The 27,874-nt window shown below is 47.6% G+C and overlaps 2 protein-coding genes across 3 annotated transcripts in view; one reads left to right on the forward strand and one right to left on the reverse strand.

Annotated features, from left to right (window-relative positions):
- Positions 1 to 1,510: 1,510 nt before the first annotated feature.
- Positions 1,511 to 9,204, forward strand: ENDOG (endonuclease G). The gene is made up of 3 exons (XM_060250869.1): positions 1,511 to 2,014; positions 6,247 to 6,356; positions 7,759 to 9,204. The coding sequence occupies exons 1-3, from the start codon at positions 1,511 to 1,513 to the stop codon at positions 8,042 to 8,044; spliced, it is 900 nt and encodes a 299-aa protein (XP_060106852.1). The 3' UTR covers positions 8,045 to 9,204.
- A 1,815-nt stretch (positions 9,205 to 11,019) lies between these two features.
- Positions 11,020 to 27,874, reverse strand: part of SPOUT1 (SPOUT domain containing methyltransferase 1) — a 28,330-nt gene continuing 11,475 nt past the window's right edge. For both annotated transcript variants that reach the window (XM_060250517.1, XM_060250516.1), the window contains exons 7-12: positions 26,328 to 26,458; positions 23,255 to 23,327; positions 19,441 to 19,539; positions 18,731 to 18,833; positions 15,942 to 16,089; positions 11,020 to 11,521 (exon numbers count right to left, since the gene is read on the reverse strand). In XM_060250517.1, the coding sequence (XP_060106500.1) occupies positions 11,441 to 11,521; positions 15,942 to 16,089; positions 18,731 to 18,833; positions 19,441 to 19,539; positions 23,255 to 23,327; positions 26,328 to 26,458 (635 nt within the window). In that variant the 3' untranslated portion in view covers positions 11,020 to 11,440. The remainder of the gene's footprint in view (positions 11,522 to 15,941; positions 16,090 to 18,730; positions 18,834 to 19,440; positions 19,540 to 23,254; positions 23,328 to 26,327; positions 26,459 to 27,874) is intronic.

Genomic DNA, 27,874 nt, shown 5'->3' on the forward strand with positions numbered 1-27,874 from the left:
TGGCAAAACAATGAAATGAACAGATTGAAAGAACCGAGCGTGTCAGGTAGGAGCTTTCCTGAACAATGTGTCAGAACTTGGATGAACTTCAGAAGAGTCCAATACTTGTTGCAAGTTAGGAATCTTTATTGGAAGAACTTCAGTACTATAGTAACGAAATAACAGTAATGGCGATTCTGGGCAGTTGGTTACATTTTATGCCCACAGCAAAGCATAATAAAACAATAATTCACAGTGATTCACACGGTCTCAAGCGGTTGTCTCTTTCCCAGCCTTCGTTATCAGCCAAGGGGGATGCCCCCCTATTGCGAAGGCCAAACGGCCCGGCTTCAAAGGGCACCTGTGGATGTTAAGCAGAGACTTTCTGCCGCCTGTCTTACCGCCCTAAATATTTAGCATAGCAAAGAGGCTTGGGTCAATGACCGCTGTCAATATTCTGAGTTACAACATGGAGACAGTTTGGCTAAGCTAAAAGATCATAGTTACAAGTTCTGACACAATGCTCCCTCTAAGCATTCCTCTTAGCAATTTCTCTTAAGTATTAGGCCACCTATAAGGTGTTCGTTTAAACATGCTGGCTGTTTGGCCTAATACTTAAGAGAAATTGCTAAGAGGATTATTGCAGCTTGAAGAAGCTCACGCGAAACAAGGGTTCAGTACGACCTTGTCCTTGGAAACTTGGATTATTGGCTGCATCTTTGGACAAACATTAAAACATCTGGAGTACTAGGTTACGCTCACCTTTGATTTTTTTGTCCTTTTGCCGTGTTACTCTCTGTGTTTTGCATAGCCTCCAGGTGGGGCCTGGGGATCTCCCGCTTTTCCAACTGATCTCCAGCTGGCAGAGATCAGCTCCCCTGGAGAAAATGCAATCTGTATTTACATGTAGTATCTACTGCATACTGCCAGCAATATGTACAATACATGTGCCCTGTAATTCCTTAAAAAAAATAAAAGTTGAATTGTACCTTTTTTCCACTTATGTCTTTTTTTTTGGAAATTGTATTTATTTCTCATACAAACGAAACGATAGCCTTATTGTTGTGGTTGGGCCCCCCCCCCCATGTCTCCTGGCAACCAATATTTTTAGACCCAGCCCGCCACTGTTCCCGAGTCACTTCTTCAGAGAATCCAAGCGGGCAGCCGGGTTGGTCTGAAGCAGTTGAACAAAGCAGGAGTCGCCTTTAAGACCAATTAGTTTACGTTCTAAATAAAAACTGGTTGGTCTTAAAGGGGGCACTTGATTCCTGCTTGGTTCTTCAGAGACCGACGAGGGTCTCCGGCTGCCTTTCAGCCCGCGGGCTGAGTGCGGGAGCTCGCTTGGAGATGCGTTTCCTCCAACTCCCAGCAGGGGACCCCTCCCGGAGAGCCATTGCCCTTTTAAGACGCCGCGGGGGGCAGTGCGGGCACCGGGGCCAGGTTGTCTCCTTTGGCCTGGGAATCGAACGTTGGGGGCGCGGCGTTCCATCGGGGCTCCCTTTCATCTCGGCGGGCAGCTGCAGCAGGGGCGATGCGGGCCTTGTGGAGCAGGCGGGGGCTGGCTGCGGCGTCCTCGCTGGCCCTCGGCCTGGGGCTGGGAGCGGCGCTGCCCGGGAGGCGGCGGGGGCCGCCGGAGGAGGGAGAAGCGGCGGGAGGGCTGCTGGCTCGGCTGCCGGTGGTGCCCGTGGCGGCGGCGGCGGCGGCGGAGAGTGGGTCAGGGGAGCTGGCCAAGTACGGCCTGCCGGGGCTGGGGCAGCTGCGGAGCCGGGAGTCCTACGTGCTGTGCTACGACCCGCGGAGCCGGAGCGCCCTCTGGGTGGTGGAGCGGCTCAGCGCGGCCGGCCTGAGCGGCGCCTCCGAGCGGGCCGCCTGCGACTTCCGCGAAGACGACTCGGTGCACGAGTACCACCGCGCCTCCAACGCCGACTACCGCGGCAGCGGCTTCGACCGGGGCCACCTGGCCGCCGCCGCCAACCACAAATGGAGCCAGAAGGCCATGCTCGACACCTTCTACCTGAGCAACATCGCCCCCCAGGTAACGCCCAGCCGCCTCTCGCCCCCGCCCTTCAGGTGCTTTTGGGGACAGCGACTGCCCAAGAAACGGAGATCCGGCCGTTCGTGCACAGTGGCGCTCTGCCCACGTTCGGAGAAGCTCCTGTCCTGCCCCGGTACATTCATAAAGGCCCACGGAGTGAAGCGGCGCAATCTGATTGGTTGGTGCTGTTCCAATGAGGGGCAGGACTGGAGCCCCGTGGCGCAGCGTGGTGAAGCTGCGGTACTGCAGTCCGAGTTCTGCTCAGGACCTGAGGTCGATCCTGGCAGAAGCTGGGGTCAGGTAGCCGGCTCGAGGTTGACTCAGCCTTCCATCCTTCCGGGGTCGGCGAAACGAGCAGGCCTCAGATTCAGTGGGCAAACCACCCTGTAAAAAGTCTGCCATGAAAATGTTATGCGACGTCACTGCAGAGTTCAAAACGACTGGTGCTCACATAGGGGACTTCCTTTACCTTTTCTTCTAAATGAGTCCAGTGGCGTTTTTAAGAAAGGTAAAGGTGCAAGCACCAGTTGTTTCTGACTCTGGGGTGATGTTGCATGACATTTTCACAGCAGACTTTTTATTGAGTGTAGAAAGTCTTGCAGAAAGTCTCAGAACAACCAGCAAATTCCACAGAACAGTCAGCACAGTCAACAACCATCTTCCTTATCTTCATACCCCTTCCAACCCTCCCAGCAATTAACACAGAACAATGGTCACATTCAACAGCCAGTTTCCTTATCACTACCCTTCCAGGAAGCCCCACCAAACAATGGGCACATCCACAAACCAATTGCCCTTTCACCACACCCCCTCCAGCCTAGAAATAGCAGCTCTCCAGCAGCCCTCGCCCCACTCAATGCACAGCAGCCAAGAAGGTCAGAGCGCCTGCTCCGGCTGCAACGCCACTGAGGATGTTCTCCGCAGCCGAGAACGAAACGTCTGGAAGGAAAACTTTCTCCAGTAGAACATGGCACTTGAGCCCGAAAGATTCTACAAACCCTAATGATGTTACCAGCCGTGAAAACCTGAAATCTTTTTTATGGAGTGGTTTGTCATTGCCTTCCCCAGTCATCCACACTTTCACCCCAGCAAGCTGGGGACTCATTTGACCGACTTCGGAAGGATGGAAGACTGAGTCAACCTTGAGCCAGCTACCTGAGGCCAGCTTCTGCCAGAATCAAACTCAGGTGGTGAGCAGAGCTTGGACTGCAGGACTGCAGCTTTGCCACTCTGCGCCACGTTTTGTTCCCAGTATAAGCTTTGGTGTAGATGCCCACTGCTTCAGTTTATTCCAGGAATAAAACTTGGTTGGTCTTAAAGACGCCACTGAACTCAGACTTTGTTCCGCTGCAAGTTCAGACCAATATGGGGACCACCCTGAATCTAGAATGGACTGTACTACTTGGGGGGGGGGAGGTGAAATGCGTATTCAGCCATGGATGCTCTCCATCCATTTTTTTCTTGGCACATCAGAGGGAAAGGTTCTTTCCCAGGCTACTTCCTGATGTGTTCATTTTCTGCTTGAAGGGGGTTCCTTGGATTTCAAATGCTCTTTGTGTTATTTTGGCCCTCCCCTTTCAGTTTCCTGAAATGATATAGTCTGGTGGGTCTCCAACTTTTTTGAGCCTGTGGGCACCTTTGGAATTCTGTCAGGGGTGGGTGGACATACAATGAGCCTATGAAGTTGCCTTATACTGAATCAAAGGCGATATTGCTCATCCACAACACTGGATACCAGTGTTCCCTCTAAGCTGAGTTAGTGTGAGCTAGCTCACAGCTTTTTAGCCTCCAGCTCATTTTTGTCTTAGCTCAGAAAAAATGGCCCCAGAGCAAGCTAATTCATGCAGTAGCTCAAAACTTTAATGCATGTAGCTCACGAAGGAGAATTTTTGCTCACAAGATTCCACAGCTTAGAGGGAGAATTGCTGGGTACCCCTCATTTGCACTATTATGGTGAGATGGAGAGAGGACTTTTCTCTCATGTCCCCCCCAATTAATTGTGTTTCCACCTGAACCGAAAGCCATAGGCCATTTCCCTTGTGCTCACAAGGTGCCCTTTTCAAAATAGTTATAAAAGAAAAGTACATATTGTTAAAAAACAGAAAATATATGGCTGAGGACCTGTCTACCTTAGGGACTGTCTCTCCCCACATATTCCCCAGAGGGTACTTAGATCTGGGATGCAGAACTTATTGTCGATCCCCGGGCCGAGGGAGGCGAGACTGAAGGCTACCAGAGAAAGAGCCTTCTCAATTGCTGCCTCTCCACTGGTGGAACCAACTCCCAGAAGATGTCAGGGCCTTGCGGGACCTTGCCCAGTTCCACAAGGCCTGTAAAACAGTTTTATTTCGACTTGCCTTTAGTTAAACTACAGTATAAGTAAGATGCCCAACATCACCGAATGTAATGGTACCAACACTAGCACCAAAAATTGTTTTAAATTATTTAAATTGTTTTTAATTGCTTTAATTGCTTAACTGGTAATGACTGTTAATTTTAATCATCTGTTCACTGTTCTATTGTTTGGGTTTGATTGTTGTTAGCCGCCCTGAGCCTGCTTCCACGGGAAGAGCGGGATATAAATTCGAAAAATAAAATAAAAATAAACATAGACAGTAGTGATATGAAAAGTGGCCTGTGTTAATTTTGTGGCCTAATAGCAGCAAGTTCTTGAACTGAAATATTTTATTGCGGGGTGGGGTGTGGATCATGTAAATTTGAATGTTGTATTCATATAAGTTCCAAGCTTGATGTGAATATCATTTTTATTGGCATTGGAACAATATGCCAACTACATCCTTTTCCCCCCTGCTGTCAAGTTGCAGCTGATTTCTGGTGACCCCTGTGGAGTTTTCATGGCAAGAAGTGTTAAGAGGTTGTGTGGCCACCTAGGTATTCCCTGGGGGCCTCCTATCCAAATACTGACCAGGGGCCGACCCTGGTTAGCTGCAGAGATTTGATGAGATCAGGCTAGCCTGGGTTATTGAGGTCGCAACATTATGTTGTTTAAATTTAAGGGGAAAAGGTACAAAAAGCTGTTGACACACTAATTTTAGCATATCCAAAGAACTGTGCCTGATACTCATTGTCTGCTCATTTGGATAATTATATATATTGGTAGTTTCTTCCCTCACCCTCAGTTTACAGAGCAATAAAATGTCCGCAGCAATGGCCAGGGGCTATCTCTTGGAAACCGTTAATTGCAACTTTGAAACCACCAGTCTTGCCTAATATATCATAGGCCGATGATACTCCTTTGTTATTAATTTTATAACATAATCTTTACCACTGGAAATTTTGTCCACGGAAAAATGAAGGACAGGGGAAAAAATCCATTTTGGATAATTTTCCAGCCCACATCTTGGATGGATGGAATTCCTAAAGTACAACACCCCCCCCCCCCCCCACTGTCTGCACAGTAGAAATTAATTCAAATCTATCTTCAGTAGAACATTACCGAGAAATTGGAAAATTTTCTCTGCTCAAAGCATGTATAACTTTAAATATTTTGAAACACATCATAAGCTCGATGCAGTGAATCCCTTAGTAACTTTGCAAGCTTACTTAGAAGTGTAAACATCTGGGAAGAGGAGAGAGATCCTAATTCTGGGAAGAAGAGAGACAACCTAATCTCTGCTTCTCCACAGTCTCATACCTGTAGGGGCATCAGGGAAAGAACTTCTTAAATAGCCAGTCCCCCTGTAGAGCTACCTTTCCATTTGCAGAGACTTTTGTTGTTGTTGTTTAATATAAAGGAAAGCAGCCCCGTGGTGCAGAGTGGTAACACTGCAGTACTGCAGTCTCTGCTCATGACCTGAGTTCGATCCTGGCGGAAGCTGGGTTCAGATAGCTGGCTCCAGGTTGACTCAGCCTTCCATCCTTGTGAGGTCGGTAAAATGAGTACCCAGCTTGCTGGGGGGGGAGTGTAGATGACTGGGGAAGGCAATAGCAAACCACCCCGTAAAAAAGTCTGCCGTGAAAACATGAAAGCAACGTCACCTCAGAGTGGGAAACGACTGGTGCTTGCACAGGGGACTACCTTTACCTTTTTAATATAAGGGAGTCTTAAGAAATGTGATTTCCCTCACTGGCAATGGTATAGTCCATTTCTGTCCTCTTATCCTTCCACACCTGTAGGCCAGGCCTAAATCTTCTCCTTGTCTAAGTTACCTTGCGCTTGCTTCTACTTTTGATGCCCAGCCAGACATTTTGGGGATTTGTTTTGTTTGTAGAATCCTCATCTGAATCAGAATGCCTGGAATAATCTGGAGAAATACTGCAGGAGCTTAACCAAATATAACAAGAATGTCTACGTCTGTACCGGACCACTTTTTCTACCCAGGTAAAATAGACCTCTTCTTTTTTTTAAAGACCCTTCTCAATTTATAAAGTAACATTGTAGGGAAAACATTTTTTTAACCTTGTAAGGTTATCATTTTTGGGCTTACAATTCTTTCATAGACTTTATTAATATTGTTTTACTGTTCTACACATTTATATATATATATATATAAAGAGCCTCGTGGCGCAGAGTGGTAAAACTGCAGTACTGCAATCCTAAGTTCTGCTCACGACTTGAGTTCAATCCTGACGGAAGCTGGGTTCAGGTAGCCGGCTTGAGGTTGACTTAGCCTTCCATCCTTCCAAGGTCAGTAAAATGAGTACCTGGCTTGCTGGGGGAAAAGTGTAGATGACTGAGGAAGGCAATGGCAAACCACCCCGTAGAAAGTCTGCCATGAAAACGTGAAAGCAACGTCACCCCAGAGTTGGAAACGCCTGGTGCTTGCACAGGGGACTACCTTTACTTTTTTGTATTGCTGTTGTGAATTGTATGGTCTTTTCACTGTTTTTGTCTAGCTTGGAGACCGTGGTGCCTTTTGTTTTGTTAGGCTGTGGGGCTCAGCAGGTGCTCAATCAAGCGGGCCCTTGATGCCGGCCCTTCCCTTTGATTAAAACCCTCTGCTCTTGATTCAAACAGTATAGAAAAAAAGGGGACTCCCTGAGTTTAAGCAAAACTATAATAGATGAAACGTCAGGATGAAACTATACTATCAAAACATTTATATGTATTAGGAAAAAAAACTTTTGGCCTCTACTTCTGAGTAGACTCTACTTCTAAATAATCTAAGATGAACAATATAAATGTGCACAAAGGCACTTTAATATTCCAAAGCTTTTTCCTTTAAGCAACCTGCAGTATGAAACACAAGAGTGCACGCAGGCACCTAGACATAACCTCTTTTCCCAAACAGTCGGCACTAAAACAAATTCAAACAGTCTGCAGAAAAATGACTCAAAGTGCACACAGGCACTTTTTAAAAGTTAAGCGTCTGCTTTTGACCCATAAAACCAAAATCAAGAGAAAACAGTCTGCAATGAATTCTTTCATCCAGATTGCACGTAGGTACTTTAAGAAACAAATTATCCCACTTCACAGTCTTGCATGTTTCAATGAGGTGTAGGACAAAGAATTAGTTCCTCCACATAAAGCCAGTGTCAAATGTTTTGTTGCCTTTTTCAAGACTGATGGCTTTTAAGTGGAACCCAAAAATCCTGTCTCTTCCTCTCAAGGCTCTAGCTCAATCTTTGTAAAAACCATCAGTTTTTACCTAGAATTATACTTTGGCTTTTTAGGGAGGGGTGTTGGAATGGGACACATTCACCACTTGCTGAGCTTACAACCACGTTCCGACAGCAGTGGGGAGTTCTGTGCACGCGGCTTCTCACCCCCTCTTTCTGTGCAGGATGGAAGGAGACGGGAAGATGTATGTGAAGTACCAGGTGATCGGCAAAAACCACGTGGCCGTCCCCACCCACTTCTTCAAAGTGCTGATCCTGGAGAAGCCCGGCGGAGAGTTAGAGCTGCGCTCCTACGTCATGCCCAACTGCCCCGTGGACGAGAAGCTTCCCCTGGAGCGCTTTCTGGTGCCCATCGAGAGCATTGAGCGGGCCTCGGGCCTGCTCTTTGTCCCCAACATCCTGAAGAGAACGAGCAACCTGAAAGCCATCACGGCTGGCGGCAAGACCTAATCTTCCTCCAGACTTTTTTCCAGTGGCTGCCGGCAGAGCCGTCGTTCGTTGCAGTGCTTCCTCAAGTGGGTTTTGCAGGGGAATTAATCTTCTGCCCAGCTGCCCTTCAGGGGACCAGGTTGCAACACAGCCTGATTGCCGCTTCTAGATCTGCTTGGGACCTCTTTGGGCAAGGAAATCATCCCCCTTCTGGCCTCAATGGTAGCAGAGTCTAGCTGCTGGGCTTCACCATCAGGCAGGGCCGGATCTAGGAGAGGGGCAGAGGGGGGTGCTTGCCCCAGGCGCCTCCGGAGGGGGGGGCGCCAAATTGGGTATGGAGTCCATTCTGTTCTATGGGCCCATAAGGTAGAATGGGCGCATAAGGGGGCGCCTTTTTTAATTTTGCTCCCCCTCAAAAAACATGTAGATCCAGTCCTGCCATCAGGAAGGTGCCCAGAGCTCTACGGCTGTGGGGGAGGCAGGCCTGAGAAGGCTGGATCCTGCTCCCGTAACAGCCGTTCACCCTTTTAAGGGTATTCACTGGAAGGGGGCTGAAAGCAACCTAGTTTTTAGCGGCCAACAGCAGGGCAGAACTCGATGTTGCGAGAGACTTGTGCAGCCCTGAACTCTCTGTGTTTTTTTCCTTGCAAAGTCAACGTGGAGGTTTTGTTTTTGCAGAGGGCTAGTCAGTGGATGGGGGGTGGGGAGGGAACATTGCAGTCTTATCCGTCGGGATCCGGGTGGTTCGAAGTGGCATCCTCGGGACCCCGAACCGGAACCTATTCTGGTGAAGGGTCAGAAACATCACGAAGTGAAGGAGATTCTCGATGCTAAAGTTCAAAGGGGGGTCCTGCACTATTTGGTCCGCTGGTGCTACTTTCCTCCCAGCTGTTCTGCAAACATCTTCCCCCTCCCCAAATTTAATTGCCACCAAATATGTTGAAAATAAGCTTGGTAAAGGTAAAGCAGTGGGTGGGTGGGGGAACTTGGAAGAATTACAAAGGCTGGCCTATTTCTTCGGCCCTTGCATTTATGTCACCTTCCAAACCCTCTAGCCTCTTCTTCCTGTTTTGCCAAGATACCATGCAGTTTGTCCCATTGAACCCAAGCTGATTTTTCTACTAGTTCCTGCAAGTGCTGCTTTCTGGGAATAAAAAAAAGGTGAAAATGCCAAAACAAAACCCCCCAGTCCTTTGTTCAGTTGGCCTGCAATAAGATTCTGCTTTTTAGAGAAAAACATTATTTTTAAAATGGCGAGTACTACCTTTCACTTACTCTGCTCTGGTAAGACTTCATCTGGAGTATTGTGTTCAGTTTTGGACACCGCATTTTAAGAAGGATCTAGACAAGCTGGAACAAGTCCAGAGGAGAGTGACTAAGATGGTGAGGAGTCTGGAGACCAAGTCCTATGAGGAAAGTTGAAGGAGCTGCGGATGTTTAGCCTGGAGAGGAGGCGGCTGAGAGGTGATATGATCACCGTCTTCAAGTACTTGAAGGGCTGTCATATAGAGGATGGTGTGCAATTGTTTTCTGTGGCCCCGGAAGGTAGGACCAGAACCAGTGGGTTGAAATTAAAAGAGTTTCCGGCTCAACATAAGGAAGAACGTCCCGACTGTTAGAGCGATTCCTCAGTGGAACAGGCTTCCTCGGGAGGTGGTGGGCTCTCCTTCCTTGGAGGTTTTAAAACAGACTAGATGGCCATCTGACAGCAATGAAGACCCTGTGAATTTAGGGGGAGGTGTTTGTGAGTTTCCTGCATTGTGCAGGGGGTTGGACTAGATGACCCTAGAGGTCCCTTCCAACTCTATAATTCTATGCCATTGTTATGACTTTTGGAACAAAGCAGAGCTCCCACCGCACATGCCAAGGAGTGAAATCAGTACTTTGTGGGAGGCGGAGCTTTTTTATGTAGCAGGAACGTCTTTGCATATAAGGGCGCACCTGCCTGATGTAGCCAATCCTCCTGGAGCTTACGGTAGACCCTGTACAAAGAGCCCTGTAAGCTCTCGGAGGATTGGCTACATCAGGGGTGCATGGCCTTAGATGCAGAGGAGTTCCTGCTACAAAAAAAGCCCTGGTGGGATGGATTGCCTTTTTGCCCCCTGGAGAGAGCACTGCAAGCCTGTGCAGACTGACCCACAGCTGCAGCCATGTGAAAACAAGCCAGAAATCCCCAGCTTCCAGTGCTGTGCAGCTAACAAGGGCTTCCTAGTTCAGGACAAACCGCCATTTATTGTGGCATTCAATGAATGGACAGAGTTGTGGTTCCATGCCTAGAAAGCAGGGTTCGACTGCATGCAGCTGACCGACTCACAGTGAAGCTTGATATCCAGATGAGGGGAAACGACAGAAGCACGCCAGGCTTCACTTTCTCTGCTTGTCACCAGCCTGCGGACTTACTTCCTGGTTCATTCGGCACCTTTATCCAAATGCAGCCACCCTTGGTCAGATGTCCTGTACCAGATGAGCAGCATGATCCTAGGTAGTTAAAACACCTGTTGTTTTCCAGAAGATGATGATATTGGATTTATATTCTGCCCTCCACTCCAAAACTCAATCTAAGAAGGGCTCACAACCTCCTTTCTCTCCCCCCACCAACAGACACCCTGTGAGGTGGGTGGGGCTGAGAGAGCTCTTACAATAGCTTCCCTTTCAAGGACAACCTCTGAGAGAGCTCTGACTGACCCAAGGCCACACCAGCAGCTGCAAGTGGAGGAGTGGGGATCAAATACGGTTCTCCCAGATAAGAGTCCACACACTTAACCACTACACCAAACTGGCCAACTGGAGAAATTCAAGTGCATAAGACAGCTAAGCACATAAGTCTCTTGTCCCAACCCAGTCCTCTCTGTAGCTGATGCCTTGGCAGACCACAAGGATCAAACCCTGATTTGAAAACAAATGGAAAGACGTACGCGTATTTTCCTTCTTAAAGGGCACAATGGGATAGCATTCATTTCTTGCAACACAGAAAAAAGTTAATCTCAAGACATGTATTTTTAAAAAGTTACCCATTTTATTAATATATTTCTGCAATGTTATGCCAAAGATGATGTTCTGAAAATTCCATGTTCCTTGCAAGTCTACTGAGCAGAATATGCAAAATATTCACTTTGTTCCTGATTAACAGATGTAGAAGTGTTCAGAGCTGGGATTTTCTCATTCCCAGATGACACAGACTCAACGGAGGTCACTGCTCACCCAATTCCTCCTCTGCTTGCATTTCGGTGCTCCAAAAGAAGTTGTTTCCACCATGCAAGTACATTTTGGCCTTGTTCCCGATCCTTCCCAGGTAGAGGGAATGAGGATGGTGCTGTTTGGGGACGTTTGGTACCCCATCACTTTCTTTTTTAGCCACGAAGGACAGATTGGGGGAGGGGAGCAGGAAGACTTGTCACATCTTCTGGTCAGGGCCCTTCATTCAGTTGCTTCTGGTTTTTTCCCCACTGCTTCTTCTATCCGGGGTCTCAGCGATGACAGAGAGATGAGTATTGCTTCCTGGAAAGAAACCCCAAAACAGCAGCCTTAAGACATGCAAAATGCTCATCCCCTGCTAAGCCTTTTCCCCATACGTTCCCCGGTGAGCCTTGCGCTCCTCTGAAACACCATCTTCTGATGGTCCCTGCCCCCAAAGACATCTGCTTAGCCTCAGCCAGTGCCAGGGCCTTTGGCTGCAGCCTCAGCCTGGTGGAAGTAATCACCAAGTGAAATCAGAGTTCCTGTTCTGCAGGGCCTGCAGGATGGAGTTATTCTGCAGGCCTTTGGGGGAATGAATGTTTATTTGCAGTCAAAGACCATTATTTTCAAGCCACAGGCAATTAGGCCTTTGAGTGAGGCAGTGGGTGTCCAGTTAGCCTCCCCTGCTCCGCCCTGCCCTTTTCCATCTTAACGGTGCTTAGCACCCATCCCCCAATCAACTCTTCCATCTGGGCACACACGGAGCATCCTCTGGGAGCTTCTGCAGTACTCTGGCCCAGGGCTTTTTTGTAATGAACTCCTTTGCATATTAGGCCACACCCTTCTGATGTAGCCAATCCTCCAAGAGCTTTACAGGGTTCGTCTTACAGGGGTTACTGTGAGCTCTTGGAAGATCGGCTACATCAGGGGGGTGTGGCCTGATATGCAAAAGAGTTCCTGCTACAAAAAAAATCCCTTGCCATCTTGTGGTTATGCCACTGGGGTTTTTTAAACTCATTTGACTGTTTTGGAAATGTTTTTACTGTTTCAATTTTGTTGTGAACCGCCCAGAGTTTGCTTGTGGAGGAGGGCAGGTTCTAAATATAATAAAATAAAATAAGATCCAGAGGTGCTTGGCCTTTAAGGCAAAGAGCTGCCCAAGATCGTGGGGGCTGCTCAGAGGGGGAGGGGGATCTTCTTGCCATGGAGGAATCCGAGCTGCACCGTCCACCCCGTCAGGGAAAAAAGCCAAATCTGCGCTCCTCCAAGGAAGGTGGAACACAGAGATAATAAATTCACAAGTCGAACTGAACAGTTTCTGTAGTGTAGACGACAAGATCCAAGCTATAGGCAGAGTCAGGGGTGGGATTCTAGCAGGAGCTCCTTTGCATATTAGGCCACACACCCCTGGAGAGCCAGTTTGGTGTAGTGGTTAAGTGTGCGGACTCTTATCTGGGAGAACCGGGTTTGATTCCCCACTCTTCCATTTGCACCTGCTGGAATGGCCTTGGGTCAGCCAGAGCTCTGGCAGAGGTTGTCCTTGAAAGGGCAGCTGCTGTGAGAGCCCTCTCGGCCCCACCCACCTCACAGGGTGTCTGTTGTGGGGGAGGAAGATAAAAGAGATTGTGAGCCGCTCTGAGACTCTTCAAAGTGGAGGGCAGATTATAAATCCAGTATCATCATCTTCTTGATGTAGCCAATCCTCCAAGAGCTTACAAAAAAAAGCCTTGCAAACTCTCAGAGGATTGGTTACATCAGGGGTGTGTGGCCTAATATGCAAAGGAGCTCCTGCTAGAATTACACCCCTGGGCAGAGTTCAGAGCTCTGCAACTGGACTTTCCGTGGTGTATTTTGTCTTTTCAAAGCACCCAGTGAAGCTGACAAGCAGTAGATTCAGAACCAGGCAAAAGGCAATCCTTTTTTTACACAGCAGCAAGCGATTGAAATGTGGGATTCGATGCCAGAGGGGGCAGTTATGACCACAGGCACAGATGGCTTTAAGAGGGGAATAGACAAATTCAAGGTGGATTGTTATATCAGCAGCTACAAGCCATGGTGGCTAAAGGGAACCTCCAAATCTGAAGAAGCGAGCAGCGACTCGCAGGAAGCTCAAACCCTGTCGCAAATTGTGTTAGTCTTATGGAGCTACTGGACTCTGGCTCTTTTCTACTGCTCCAAATTCACAGGCAGCAAAAATCTGAACCCCAGAGCCAGAAGGCAGCATCAGGGGAAGGCCTCGGCCTCTATGCCCTGTTATTGACCCTCCAGAGGAACTGGTTGGCCGCCACGTGCGACAAGATGCTGGACCAGATGGACCGCTGGTCTGACCCAGAAGGGCTCCTCTGATATTCTTACATAGCTGCATGGTTTGTGGCACTGGGGAAGAAGGAGGAGATGAATTCTCTCCCTCTTGCACTAGTTACCCAATTTAAAAATGCCCCTTCCACTGGGCGATGGGGGAGGCTCAGTAAAGGTATCCCCATTGGGGGTTTAAAGTGGCTCAAAGGGGATTTAGTTCAGGCAGATGCTTTGTATAGAGGAGAGCGCAAGAATCCCCTCCCCAGTTTCATTGTCTGTCTCAGGGAGACGCCTACAGTTGGGAGGCCAGAAGCAGGAGCCCCAGTCACGAACTCCACTCTTTCTGATAAGAGATTAGCCGTAAGGCAGGTGTGTGCCAGCAAGCCCCCGCTTCAAAACTTGGGGGCTGCAATCAGACATGCTAAATAATGCCGTTTCAATCCACTTTCGATGCACTTTCCAACTGGATTTTACTGTGTGAACTGGCAAAATCCAGTTTGAAAGTGGATTGAAACGGCATTATTTAGCATGTGTGATCACAGCCAGGGGGTGGCGTCAGCCATGTTAATTTCTCTCTCAGCCTCTGTTCCCTCAGGTGCAACGTGTGACCAGTAATACCATCAAGTTTTACGCAGTTCTCATACAGATTATTAAGAACATAAGAGAAACCATGTTGGATCAGGCCAATGGCCCATCCAGTCCATGTCACACAATGGCCAATATGTGTGTGTGTGTACCCACACACACACACACACATACACATACAAATACACAGTTCTCATACATTATTAAGAACATAAGAGAAGCCATGTTGGATCAGGCCAATGGCCCATCCAGTCCATGTCACACAATGGCCAATATATGTGTGTGTGTGCGCGTGTATGTCTGTGTATATACACACACACATACACACACACACACACAGTGGCTAGTAGCCACTGATGGACCTCTGCTCCATATTTTTATCCAATCCCCTCTTAAAGCTGGCTTGTAGCCACGACCACCTCCTGTAGAAGAACACTGAAGCCAAGGATACTTGAAAAGCACGGAACCTCAACAAGCTGCTCTGAAGACTCCCAAAGCAAGACACGCCTGCAATGCATTTCTTAACCAACGCTTAGGTGTCTGTTGCTCAGAGCTGGATAACCCAGGGTCAGATCTCAGAAGCTAAGCAGGGTCGGCCCTGGTCAGTATTCAGATGGGAGACCTCCTAGGAAGGCCAGAGTTGCTAAGCAATGGCAGAAGAACAAAGCAGGAGTCAAGGTGCACCTTTAAGACCAACGAAGTTTTATTCAGAATGTAAGCTCGCGTATGCATGCGTACTTCTTCAGATGAGGGGATAGGGTACAGTGGGCTGAAATACATGTAGGTGGTGGGTTAAGAGTGTAAACTGATACAAAGTTAGGATCAAATGGCAAAACAGTGTGATAAATTGGAAGTCCATTTGGTCTGGACAGCAATAAAAGGTAAATAAAAGCTGCCTGTTAATTGCTGTTCCTAAAAGTTAGGTAAAACAAAAGGGCATGTATTTCCTAGTTCTTGTCTGTCTTGTTAAAAAGTAAAAAGTTCTTGTTAAAAAGTAAATTAGGCAGACAAGAACTAGGAAATACATGTCCTTTTGTTCTACCTAGACTTTCAGCAACAGCAATTAACAGGCAAATTTTACTATCTTTTAAGAGCCCCGTGGCGCAGAGTGTTAAAGCTGCAGTACTGCAGTCCTAAGCTCTGCTCATGACCTAAGTTCGATCCCCGGTGGAAGCTGGGTTTTTAGGTAGCCGGCTCGAGGTTGACTCAGCCTTCCATCCTTTCGAGGTCGGTAAAATGAGTACCCAGCTTGCTGGGGGGAAGGCAATGGCAAACCACCCTGTTAAAGTTCTGCCGTGAAAACGTTGTGAAAGCAACGTCACCCCAGAGTCGGAAACGACTGTTGCTTGCACAGGGGACCTTTCCTTTCCTACCTTTTATTGTGATCCAGACCAAATGATCTTCCAATTTATTACACTATTTTGCCATTGATCCTTTGTATCAGTTTACACTCTTAACCCACCAACTGCATGTATTTCAGCCCACTTTACCCTATCTCCTTGTCTGAAGAAGTATGCAGCCTTACATTCTGATTAAAACTTTGTTGGTCTTAAAGATACCACTCGACTCCTACATTGTTCTACTGCTTCAGACCAACATGGCTGCCCAGCTGGATCTAAGGAACAGCAAAACCACCTCTGAAATGCCTCCTGCCCTGAAACCCCCACGGGGTCCCCATAAGGGGCTGCCAATTTAAAGCAAAAAACAAAACAAACGGAAAATGTCATTTGTTAAGTTATCCAATGGCTGACTCTAAAAGCATCACAACCTTAAAGGTTTTTTTTGTGAGACAGAGATTAAGCTCTTCCACATTCCCTCCCCAAGGCCATGAGAGCAGGCACGATGGAGAACTCTGTACCTCGGTCCTGATGGTGCGGCTTCCTTGCCCTGGGCAGGTGTTCAAATAAAGGTCAAACACGGTGCTCGGATCGGAGACCTCCAGGTTTGGGTCGGCATCTACACCAGCTTCGAGGCCGTGCAAGCCACCAAAAACTATCAGAGCGTGGCTGGGAGAGAGAACGTAAGAATATAAGAGAAGCCATGTTGGATCAGGCCAATGGCCCATCCACTCCAACACTGTGTCACACAGTGGCCAAAACCCCCCAAGTGCCATCAAGAGGTCCACCAGTGGGGCTAGAAGCCCTTCCACTGTGCCCCCCCAACCACAAGAATACAGAGCATCACTGCCCCAGACAGAGAGTTCCAACAATAAGCTATGGCTAATAGCCACTGATGGACCTCTGCTCCATATGCTTATCCATTCCCCTCTTGAAGCTATCTATGACTGTAGCCTTCACTACCTCCTGTGGCAGTGAATTGCACATGTTAATCACCCTTTAGGTGAAGAAGCACTTCCTTTTATCCGTTCTAACCTGACTGCTCAGGAATTTTTATTGAATGTCCATGAGTTCTTGTATTGTGAGAAAGGGAGAAAAGTACTTCTTTCTCTACCTTCTCCATACTATGCATAATCTTGTTAACCTCCATCATGTCACCCCGCAGTTGACGTTTCTCCAAGCTAAAGAGCCCCAAGTGTTTTAACCTTTCTTCATATGGAAGGTGTTCCAACACTTTAATCATTCTAGTTGCCCTTTTCTGCACTTTTTCCAATGCTATATCTTTTCTGAGGTGCGGTGACCAGAATTGTACACAGTACTGCAAATGAGGCCGCACCATCCATTTATACAGGGGCATTATAATACTGTCTGATTTGTTTTCAATTCCCTTCCTAATAATTTCCAGCATGGCATTGGCCTTTTTTATTGCAATCGCACACTTTCTCGACATTTTCAGTGAGTTATCTACCACGACCCCAAGATCTCTCTCTTGGTCAGTCTCTGTCAGTTCACACCCCATCAACTTGTATTTATAGCTAGGATTTTTGGCCCCAATGTGCATTACTTTGCACTCGGCCACACTGAACCTCATCTGCCATGTTGACGCCCACTCACCCAGCCTCGACAGATCCCTTTGGAGTGCCTCACAATCATCTCTGGTTTTCACCACCCTGAACAATTTAGTATCATCTGCACACCACTTCACTGCTTACTCCCAACTCCAAATCATTAATGAACAAGTTAAAGAGCATGGTGCCCAGTACTGAGCCCTGTGGCACACCACTGCTTACCATCTTCCACTGCAAAAATTGCCCATTTATACTCATTCTCTGCTTCCTATTAATTAGCTAGTTTTTGATCCACAAGAGGACCTGTCCTTTTACTCCATGACTCTCGAGCTTACTAAGGAGCTTTTGATGAGGAGATTTATCAAAAGCTTTCTGGAAGTCAAGGTAAACAACATCTTTTGAGTCCCCTTTGTCCACATGTTGTCACCCCTCAAAGAACAAGTTAGTGAGACAAGATCTTCCCTTATAGAACCCATGCTGAGTCTTTCTCAATAACTTGTGTTCATCAATGTGCCTACTCATTCTCTCTTTGATAATGGTTTCTACCCAGGGGTCACCATGGTTCCCGAAGCAGGGCAGTGGACCCACCCACCTCCCTCTGGAGACATTGGTCCCTTGACTGGAGGCAGTGAAGGAGGCGGAGCACACGAGAGCCACGCTCTGCTGCCTTCTATAGGCATTCCTCCCACCCCCTGGCCCACAGACCCCTAGGAAATGACAGTATTCTTTCTCACTTGTTTTAACTCCACTGGTACTGAAGGGGCTAAAAAAAAGTGAGGGAAATTTCATTCCCTGAAGCAGATCTGTGATCAGATGGACAGGACAGAGCCACAAATAATAATAATTGTCATGTGGAATTGTATGTATCATAGCCATTAGATCAGGGGTGTCAAACATGCAGTTCAGGGGCCAAATCAGGCCCCTGGAGAGCTCCTAACAGGCCCCCAAGCTAGTGGCTGTCATCTGCTTCCTTCTCCCTATATCTTGCTTCCTTCTATGTAACAGCTTTCTTTGCAAGACTTGCTCAATTGCACAGGAGCTACAGAGCAAAACCTCTTATTTTTCTCCATTGGCTGAGGCTCCTCCCTTGGAGAGGAAGGGGGAGGAATAGCTTGCTTTGCCAGGCTCTTATTTGCACCATGGAGCTACTGAGCCAAACCTCTCTTCTTCTATTGACTGAGGCTCCCCGCCCTCAGTCCCCTGGGGAAGGAAGGAAAGAGCCAGAGCTTCCTTTGCCCAGTTCCCTGGATCCCATGGGAGAAATACAAACAAAGCATCTTTAAGACCAATGAGCGCTAACGTTTTAAGCATGTTTTACGTTTTTAAAAATATATATTTGTCTGTGTTCTTTATAAAATTTGTCTCTCTGGTACCTAATATTAGATAGATACGCACATGGCCTGGCCCAACAAGATCTCATTTATGTCAGATCCAGCCCTCATAACAAATGAGTTTGACACCCCTGCATTAGATCCTAAGATTCCCTGGTAGTTTTAGTTCTCTTGGTGTTATGCACCACTAGGTGGCAAGCTAGACTTATTTTTTGTGCTTGAAAGAGCTGTGACTGACCCAAGGTCTCCCAGCTGGGATGGAACAGCGCACAGACTGCGCTTCATAAAAACCTGCAGCCAAGTCCTGGAAGCAACAAACCAGGAGGCCCCACTGGATAGATTGAGGCTTCCAGCCCTGCTTGAAGACAGTATGAGGAAGAAAGCTAAAAACCAACCAGCTCGCCTGGTTACCTGAAAGAAGGCACAGCGGTCTGGTCCACAGAGATCCCCCGCTCAGACGTCCCGATGGAGAGATCGTAGCCTTCTTTGAAAGGGCATTCTGCGAAGACGGCACCTGGAGAAAGGGACAGAAGCCATGAAGTTCTTTGTCGGACAGTGAAATCCTGACAGACTTCCGCCCCTGAGGTGAAATCCTGACAGACTTCCTTCCGCCCCTGAGGTGAAATCCCGACAGACTTCCACCCCTGAGGTGAAATCCTGACAGACTTCCGCCCCTGAGGTGAAATCCTGACAGACTTCCGCCCCTGAGGTGAAATCCTGACAGACTTCCGCCCCTGAGGTGAAATCCTGACAGACTTCCGCCCCTGAGGTGAAATCCTGACAGCCTTCCGCCCCTGAGGTGAAATCCTGACAGACTTATGCCCTCGAGGTAGCGGCAGAACAGCTGCTAAAGCTGCAGGAAGGCTCCTTAGGATGGAGAGGGATTTCCAACTTAGCTGAGCAGTCAGATACAAGCCACAACTATTTCAGTTTTCCCTAAAAATATCTGCGGCAGGGGGAGCAGTTTCCCTGCCAGGGGAAGCAAAGAAAGACTGGGATGGAGATACCAGAAGTTACCTCTCCCCTTCTGGAACCTCGAAATCGTTTAGCTATGCCTGCCTTAAACGAAATAAATGGCAACCTGGAAGAGAGAAGCAAGTCAAATAAAGATGCACACTTACTCAGACAGGAAGCCAAGCGAACGGTGTAGCCCCAGTAAAGGCCTGAGGCAGTTCGGGGTTGGTGCGATGACACTACCGTGCCCTTCCGTGTTTTGCTGTCTGGAAGAGAAAAGGGTGGATCAGCACCAGAACAAGTCCTTGGAGACTCACAAGCATGGCCTGTTCCTCGACTCACAGTGCATTTACAGTTATTCATTGCAACATTTATGTCCTGCTTTTCAGTACAGGAAGAACTATTGGAGCAGCTTCAATGTCAAACGCTCAGTTAACAATCCATTAAAAATAGATATCACAGTAAAACTGACAGCAACTATCCAGCCATCAAAAGAGAAGACTGGCAGAAAGGTACAATCCAGTCAGCTACTGGGAATGTGTGACCCCAATACTACAGCAATTACACTGGTTATCAATCCATTCCTGAGCCCAATTTGAGTTGTTGGTTTTGACCACGGGTGTCCAAACTTGCTTAATGTGAGAGCCACACAGAGTAAACTTCAGATGTTTGATAGCCACAAGATGTAACATCAGGTGTTTGAGAACTGGTAGGAAGGAAAATAAATAGATTGGGAGAGAGGTGGAAAGAAAGCAACTTTAACTTTAAATGCCTTCTCCAAGCTGGCTGATGGGGCAGTGGAGGTTTTAAGAGACACACAATATGTGTGGAAGAGCCACATGTGTCTCCTGAGCCGCAGTTTGGCCACCCCTAGTTTTGACCTTTAAAACCCTATGTGGCTAGGGACCATCTTCTCCCTTATGTTCCTGCCCAAGAATTAAGGTCACAGCAAGAGGCTCACTTGACTGTCCCACCAATCACAGAAGATCATCTAGTGGGCCCACGAGAAGGGGCCTTTTTGGTGGCAGCCCCATGATTGTGGAAACAGCCTCCTCAGAGAGGTGTGCTTGGCCCTCTCACTTTCCATCTTCAGGGTGCAGCTGAATAGTTTTATTTGAGACTGCATTTGACAAATTCAGTTTTATTTATTGGCGGTCCTAACTGAGATTTCAAATTGTGGTCTTTTATGTGTTTTTTGTAACTGTTGTTTTATCTACACTGTAAGCAGCCTTGAGGTCCGCAAGGAAGAAAGTGACTAATAAATGTTTTAAATAAATTAATTAGATAAAATCCAGCAACTGACAATAAAATCAGCCATCCCAAACACCTGCCAAAAACGGGGGAGAGAGAACATTTTAACTCTCCTAAAAGTCAAAAGAGAAGAAGCCAGCTGCGTCTCATGAAGGAGGAAGCTGCAGGATCTTGAGGCCACCACTGAAAAGATCCTGCTGAACACTGCCATCTACTGGCTCTCCGAAGGTAGAACCATGAAATGAGGTCACAAAAATACAAATATATACATTCATGAACACTTAGCAAGTACTAATCAAATAACTTCTTTATATAAATATTGTGTATAGATTTTCATAAACAGTGCAAACAAAGTCTCATCAAAGACTCTCAAAGACCAGGACGCAACCCACTTCAAGCCAAAGTGCACAGTCTTAATGACATGCTAACAAGCAGTAACTCATTCTCTAGGAGACTGGCTACCAGAGTTAGGTAGTATTGCATATTTATTCAATTATATCCTTTGTTATTAGTATAGCCTTGTAAAAGATAAACTTCCAAAGCGATTCTGTCTTTGAGAAAGAAACCGCCCCGGCAGTAGGGATCCTGCTGTTCGAGGCAGACCCCTGCGCTGCGCGCCACCCCCCCAAGCTCTCTCAGGAGAAATCACTGCATGCACACTTTGCATGCGCACAGCACGACCACATCATCGAAAGTGACATCATCATGCAGGCTGGGCGAGTGGGGAAATGAGGGAGCAACAGGTGGCGCACAACATTGCCGCCACTTTCCCCTGCAGTATGTTCTTCGGATGCTCCCTTGGCCGTTTTAGCAGTGCCCGGCTGCTTTCAGGTTGATGAGCAAAATGGGAAGGCACCCCTCGGCCGCTTTCAACCCCAAAGTGGCTGGGCACTGCTAAAACAGTGCGCTTGTGTACCACGCTCCTTGCAAGTGCCAGCCCCGCTCAGGCTTCGCATGTTGCAGGAAGCCTGATCGGGGTTGGGGAGAGCTACGACGCACTATGCAAGCATCAGCTCCACTCAGGGGAGAGAGGGGGCGCCCAGCAGCACCCTCCAGGTGGGGTGGTGCCCAAGGTGGCCACCTACCCCGCCTACTCCCACGCGCCGGCTCCGTAAAGAAGACTGAAATGGAGTTTCCAAGCTACCCCTCTGTCAGTGGAGTCGCAAGGAAAAGCCACAAAGTGGGAAATCAAAGCCTTTTCTCAAAGGCTTTAAACTACTTAAAGAATAATTACTGCCCTCTCAAAGGATTTAAACTGCTGCCACCTTGAAGTAGAGTGGAAAACACTGTACACCTTATCACACTAATGAACAATTACGAATTGGTAGCAAATCTCCTAGAGCAGTGGTCCCCAACCTTTTTGGCACCAGGGATCGGTTTTGTGGAAGACAATTTTTCCACAGACCCGGGTGTGGGTGTGGGTGATGGTTTCGGGATGATACAATTGTGCACTTTATTTTGGTGTAGAGGTTAAGTGTGTGGACTCTTATCTGGGAGAACCAGGTTTGATTCTCCGCTCCTCCACTTGCAGCTGTTGGAATGGCCTTGGGTCAGCTGAAGCTCTCGTAGAGCTGTCCTTGAAAGGGCAGCTGCTGTGAGAACTCTCTCAGCTTCACCCACCTCAAAGGTGTCTGTTGTGGAGGAGGATGATAAAGGGGATTATGAGCCACTCTGAGATTCAGAGTGGAGGGCAGGATATAAATCCAATGTCATCATCATCTTATTATTACTACATTGTAATATATAATAAAATAATTATATAACTCATGGCCCGGTTGCTAACAGGCCATGGACTGGTACCGGTCCACAGACCGGGGGTTGGGGACCCCTGTCTTAGAGAATTAGTCAGCACCTCATTAAGAACGTGCATTTGAAATTATTCTAGTTTGCAGTGAGCTGTGTCCTATTCTTTGATGAGAGTCTGCAATAACGAAGAGAGATACTGGCACGCAGGTGATGTGACTTTTAATTGTTTGCACCGTTTACGAAAAATACGCACACAATATTTATATAAAGAAGTTATTTAGCTAGTACTTAGTAAGTGTCCACAGTTGTATCCTTTTGTACTTTTGTGGCTCTCTGGAGGGTGGCTCCACACCTCATCCAGCGATCCATCCATCAATTTCTAACCACTCTTCCTCTAAGGAATGCGATATACATGGTTCCCCTCTCCTCCATTTTATACATTCAACCCTGTAAAGCGGACTAATCATGGAATCATAGAGTTAGAAGGGACCTCCAGGGTCATCTAGTTCAACTCCATGCACAATGCAGGAAACTCACAAATACCCCCCCACACACACCCAGTTACTCCAGCTGCACACCCAAACGATGGCAAAAAACCCTCTCCAGGATCCCTGGCCAATCTGGCCTGGAGAAAATTGCTGCCTGACCCCAAAGTGGTGAACAGGATTCCCTGGGCGTACAAGAAGAGGCCGCGAGAACCAAGCACTACGGCAACCCTTCCTGCTCACCCCCCTCCTGATCTGCCTAATTCCCAGAATCAGCACTGCTGTCGGATGGCCATCTAGCCTCTGCTTAAAAACCTCTGTCAAAATCCATGAGAGTGACTGGTCAAAGGACACCCAGTGAACTTTGTCACTAAATCAGGATTTAAATCCAGGTCTCCCCACTCATAATCCAAGCTTGAATGAAACTTTCAGTCTGTCTGGCCCAAACATTTTACATTTCTCATATCAAAGGCTTCAGGTGCAGGCCATTGATAGTTACCGGGATGTTGCTCCTTCTCTAGCCGCACAGTGACCCGAAGGCCAGCCTCCAGCTGCTTGTCTATCTGCACCTCCTGCAGCAAAGAATTATGGGACATTTGAGATACTGCAAAGGTCAAACCCTGAGGCTTTATATCTCCTTCTGGAGAATGAAAAACACATTTCTGATCCAGCAGGCAATCAGCTCATAATCAGTGTCCCAGCTTTTTTAAAAAATTAACTTCTCTGCCCAATGGATTTTGTTGGATGCCATCTGAACATATGAAGCTGCCTTATACTGAATCAGACCCTCGGTCCATCCAAATCAGTATTGTCTGCTCAGACCAGCAGCAGCTCTCCAGGATCTCAAGCGGAGGTTTTTCACGCCTACTTGCCTGGACCCTTTTTAGTTGGAGATGCCGGGGATTGAACCTGGGACCTTCTGCTGACCAAGCAGATGCTCTACCACTGAGCCACTGTCCCTCCCCAGAACATATGAAGCTGCCTTATACCGAATCAGACCCTTGGTCCATCAAAGTCAGTACTGTCTACTCAAACTGGCAGTGGCTCTCCAGGGTCTCAAGCTGAGGTTTCTCACACCTACTTGCCTGGGCCCTTTTTAGTTGGAGATGCTGGGGATTGAACCTGGGACCTTTTGTGCTCTACCACTGAGCCACCGTCCCTCCTCTGCCACTGAAGAAATGAGCGGTGCCTCACGAAAGCTCCTCCCCTGCCACAAACGGTGTTAGTCTTTACGGTGCTGCTGGACTTTGGTTCTTTTCCGCTGCCACTGCTTAGTTTGCAGATCCCCCCCCCTCCCCAATTGGTATTTTGCTGGTCTTAAGGACACGCGCAAAGGAATGTTAAGAGAGATGAAACGAGATGCTGGAATACAGCAAATGTGTCAAGTGCTGTTGTTTTTAACTGGTAAACAGCCGTTACGCCCCCCCGCCCCCCCTTTTGGATGGAGGCTGCTATCATTCCCCACTCCAACTGCCGTTTGCCCTGTGGAATAAAGCAGGGCAAATAATAGTTAAAATATTATAAAATATTTTAAAAAGAAATTTAAATGCTCCAAAACAACAGCTGTCAACAGACTAAAAGTAACAGTCAATACAGCAATAGCACTTTCCAAAAGCAGCAGCTGTTCTATCAGCGGCCAGCAAAAGAATCTACAGGGTTTTTTAGAAAATACATTTTCTTTCTAAATTTTCAAGTACAGTAAAACGAAATGAGCCTGACAACAATCCATCGTGAAAACAGTTACTATCATAAATGTTATTGCTTTTTGCATTCGTCTGGCCTGTACGAAATAAAATGTCAAGCCGTGTTCAATCAGTAGTTATGTAAGTTTTTAATTTTAATGTAATTTAAATTTTCAATTTATACCCCACCCTATCCCGCAAGCGAGTTCTGGATGGCTTACATAAATGGAGAGCCAGTTTGGTGTGGAGAGCCAATTTGGTGTAGTGGTTAAGTGTGCGGACTCTTATCTGGGAGAACCGGGTTTGACTCCCCACTCCTCCACTTGCACCTGCTGGCATGGCCTTGGGTCAGCCATAGCTCTGGCAGAGGTTGTCCTTGAAAAGGCAGCTGCTGTGAGAGCCCTCTCCAGCCCCACCCACCTCACAGGGTGCCTGTTGTGAGGGAGAAAGGTAAAGGAGATTGTGAGCCGCTCTGAGACTCTTCGGAGTGGAGGGCGGGATATAAATCCAATATCTTCATCTACCTCACAGGGTGTCTGTTGTGGGGAGGAAGGTAAAGGAGATTGTGAGCCGCTCTGAGACTCTTCGGAGTAGAGGGCGGGATATAAATCCAATATCTTCATCTACCTCACAGGGTGTCTGTTGTGCGGGAGGAAGGGAAAGGAGATTGTGAGCCGCTCTAAGACTCTCCGGAGTGGAGGGCGGGATATAAATCCAATATCTTCATCTACCTCACAGGGTGTCTGTTGTGGGGGAGGAAGGTAAAGGAGATTGTGAGCCGCTCTGAGACTCTTTGGAGTGGAGGGCGGGATATAAATCCAATATCTTCATCTACCTCACAGGGTGTCTGTTGTGGGGGAGGAAGGTAAAGGAGTTTTATGAGCTGCTCTGAGACTCTTCAGAGTGGAGGGCAGGATATAAATCCAATATCTTCATCTACCTCACAGGGTGTCTGTTGTGGGGGAGGAAGGTAACAGAGATTGTGAACCGCTCTGAGACTCTTCGGAGTGGAGGGCAGGATATAAATCCAATATCTTCATCTACCTCACAGGGTGTCTGTTGTGGGGGAGGAAGGTAAAGGAGATTGTGAGCCGCTCTGAGACTCTTCGGAGTGGAGGGCGGGATATAAATCCAATATCTTCATCTATCTCACAGGGTGTCTGTTGTGGGGGTGGAAGGGAAAGGAGATTGTGAGCCGCTCTGAGACTCTTTGGAGTGGAGGGCGGGATATAAATCCAATATCTTCATCTACCTCACAGGGTGTCTGTTGTGGGGGAGGAAGGTAAAGGAGATTGTGAGCCGCTCTGAGACTCTTCGGAGTGGAGGGCGGGATATAAATCCAATATCTTCATCTACCTCACAGGGTGTTTGTTGTGGGGGCGGAAAGTAAAGGAGATTGTGAGCCGCTCTGAGACTCTTCGGAGTGGAGGGTGGGATATAAATCCAATATCATCTTCTTCTTATAACATTAAAAAACCTTACAAAACATCAAGCAAACTACATCCAAACTAAATAATTTCATAATTACAGAATTAACAGAAACCATGTTCCACATCAGAGGCAACAAGTTCTTGTCCTTTTGAAATGCATTAAGTCCAAGTCAGGTGTAAAAACCTCAGGATCAACAGATTAAAAGAGCTTCAGGGAATGAAACATCTCAAAGGCTTTCCAGAATAAAATGGCTTTTTCAAGTTTCTAGGAGGCCCAAACTGAGGGCAGCCAGAAAGGCCTCTGAGGGCAAGGAATGCAGGAAAAACCCCTCTGGTGAAATGTGCCCAGTGGTCTTACAAGGCTGGGCAGGCTTTTATGGCTCAAGACCAGAGATCCCAGAGCTGTTCAAAGAGGCCCTGACAGGACAAAATGGGTTCTCTGTGGGACACCGAACCTTACCTTCCGCATCCCGCAGTTGACAAAGGACCCTCGGCCTGGCTTGGTGGGCCGCGACAAAACCACCCCTTCGCGGTAGTCCAATTCCTCATCTATCCGAACGTGGTGGGGACTGTCTAAGGGATTCAGGAGTCCTGAAATGAAGACAAAATAAGTAGCTAAGCAGATGGCCTTAGAAGGCTATGAATCATAAATGACAAGATATACACTGCATCGCTATTATCACTCAGTCGTGCAAACGGTATTCTCCCAGAGCTGGTTCTCTGGTGAAGCTACTCTGGCAACAGCAGGAGGGCACCCATTTGCCACAGGTTCCGGCTTGCTCTTGGGCATCAGCAGCACAGGAGGTGGCTGGCATCATTTCCTGGGCCCTTGCTGCCTGTAGGCAGGTCCAGTCACCACAGGGACTTGGGTTGGCCCTGGCTGGAAGCCACACAATCCCAGGGGAGGGTGGGTGTTCCTTACTCGGGGCAACAAAATACTTCGAATCCACCCTGTCTCTTCCCCTTGCCCTACCCAAAAGAAACAGAACTGATCACTTAGCAGATTAACTGGAAGGAAGAGAGTTTATGGCAGGGGCCCTCCCCAACCATTTTGAGCCTGCGGTGGGCACCTTTGGACTTCTGACACAGAGTGGTAACCACAAAATGGCTGCCGTGGGAGGCAGCTCCAGACTTGTCAGGCCTCCTGCCAGTGAGTCCTGCTGCTCACCGCTGCTCCAAGTGGTGGTGAGAGGAAAAAACAAACAAACAAAAAAACAGCAAGGACACTACTTACCCAAAAGCGACACAAGGCTGCTCTAGGAATCGCAGGAAACTCTATGGTTTCTAGACAAAGGGTAATTCCTAGAGTTACCCTTTGTCATGGCTGGGTTTTCCCTGAAGGTGACATATTAAGAAGAGCTCTATAAGCTTTTGGAGAATTGGCTACATTAGGGGCCTAATATGCAAAGGAGTTCCTGCTACAAAAAAAGCCCTGGCAACATTATTCCCTCATATCCCCACCTCTCCCACCAGTAGCCAGGCTCATACCAGCAACCACATAAACACAAGAATTCCAAGCGGAAAGGATGAGGAATAATTTTACTGGGAAAGAGGAGGGTGACAGAGAGAGAGAGAGAGAGAGAGAGAAGATTGACATCAAAACTGTGCTATTTTAATCTGACAGCCAATAACACCTCCAACATGATTACCCATTTTCATCTTTCTGCTCCCTCTAAGCTGTGGAGTCTTGTGATCAAAAATTTTACTTTCTGAGCTACTGGCATTAAAGTGGTGAGCTACTGCATCAATTAGCTTGCTCTAGGACCCATTCCTTCCTGAGCTAAGAGAATAATGTGTGAGCCAGATGCTAAAAAACGGTGAGCTAGCTCACACTGACTCAGCTTACAGGGAACATTGCCAGTGAGACAGCGATCTGGATAGGAAAGACAGGATATGAAAGACAGCAGCTGCACAATCCTGGCTCAGGAAACGAGCAGAGAGGGTGGGAAAGGGAGAATCATGAGCGAGGGAGTAGCAGGTTAAGTTGGGCTGTGGATGAAAGAATTT

The sequence above is a fragment of the Heteronotia binoei genome, chromosome 12, assembly GCF_032191835.1.
Source record: "Heteronotia binoei isolate CCM8104 ecotype False Entrance Well chromosome 12, APGP_CSIRO_Hbin_v1, whole genome shotgun sequence".
Lineage (NCBI taxonomy): Eukaryota > Metazoa > Chordata > Lepidosauria > Squamata > Gekkonidae > Heteronotia > Heteronotia binoei.

Excerpts from the sequence above, each read along its gene's own strand:
- ENDOG (XM_060250869.1), top strand. The coding sequence starts at position 1,511 with ATGCGGGCCTTGTGGAGCAGGCGGGGGCTGGCTGCGGCGTCCTCGCTG. Across the intron at positions 2,015-6,246 it reads TGAGCAACATCGCCCCCCAG|AATCCTCATCTGAATCAGAA; the intron begins GTAACGCCCAGC and ends TTTTGTTTGTAG. Across the intron at positions 6,357-7,758 it reads GGACCACTTTTTCTACCCAG|GATGGAAGGAGACGGGAAGA; the intron begins GTAAAATAGACC and ends CTTTCTGTGCAG.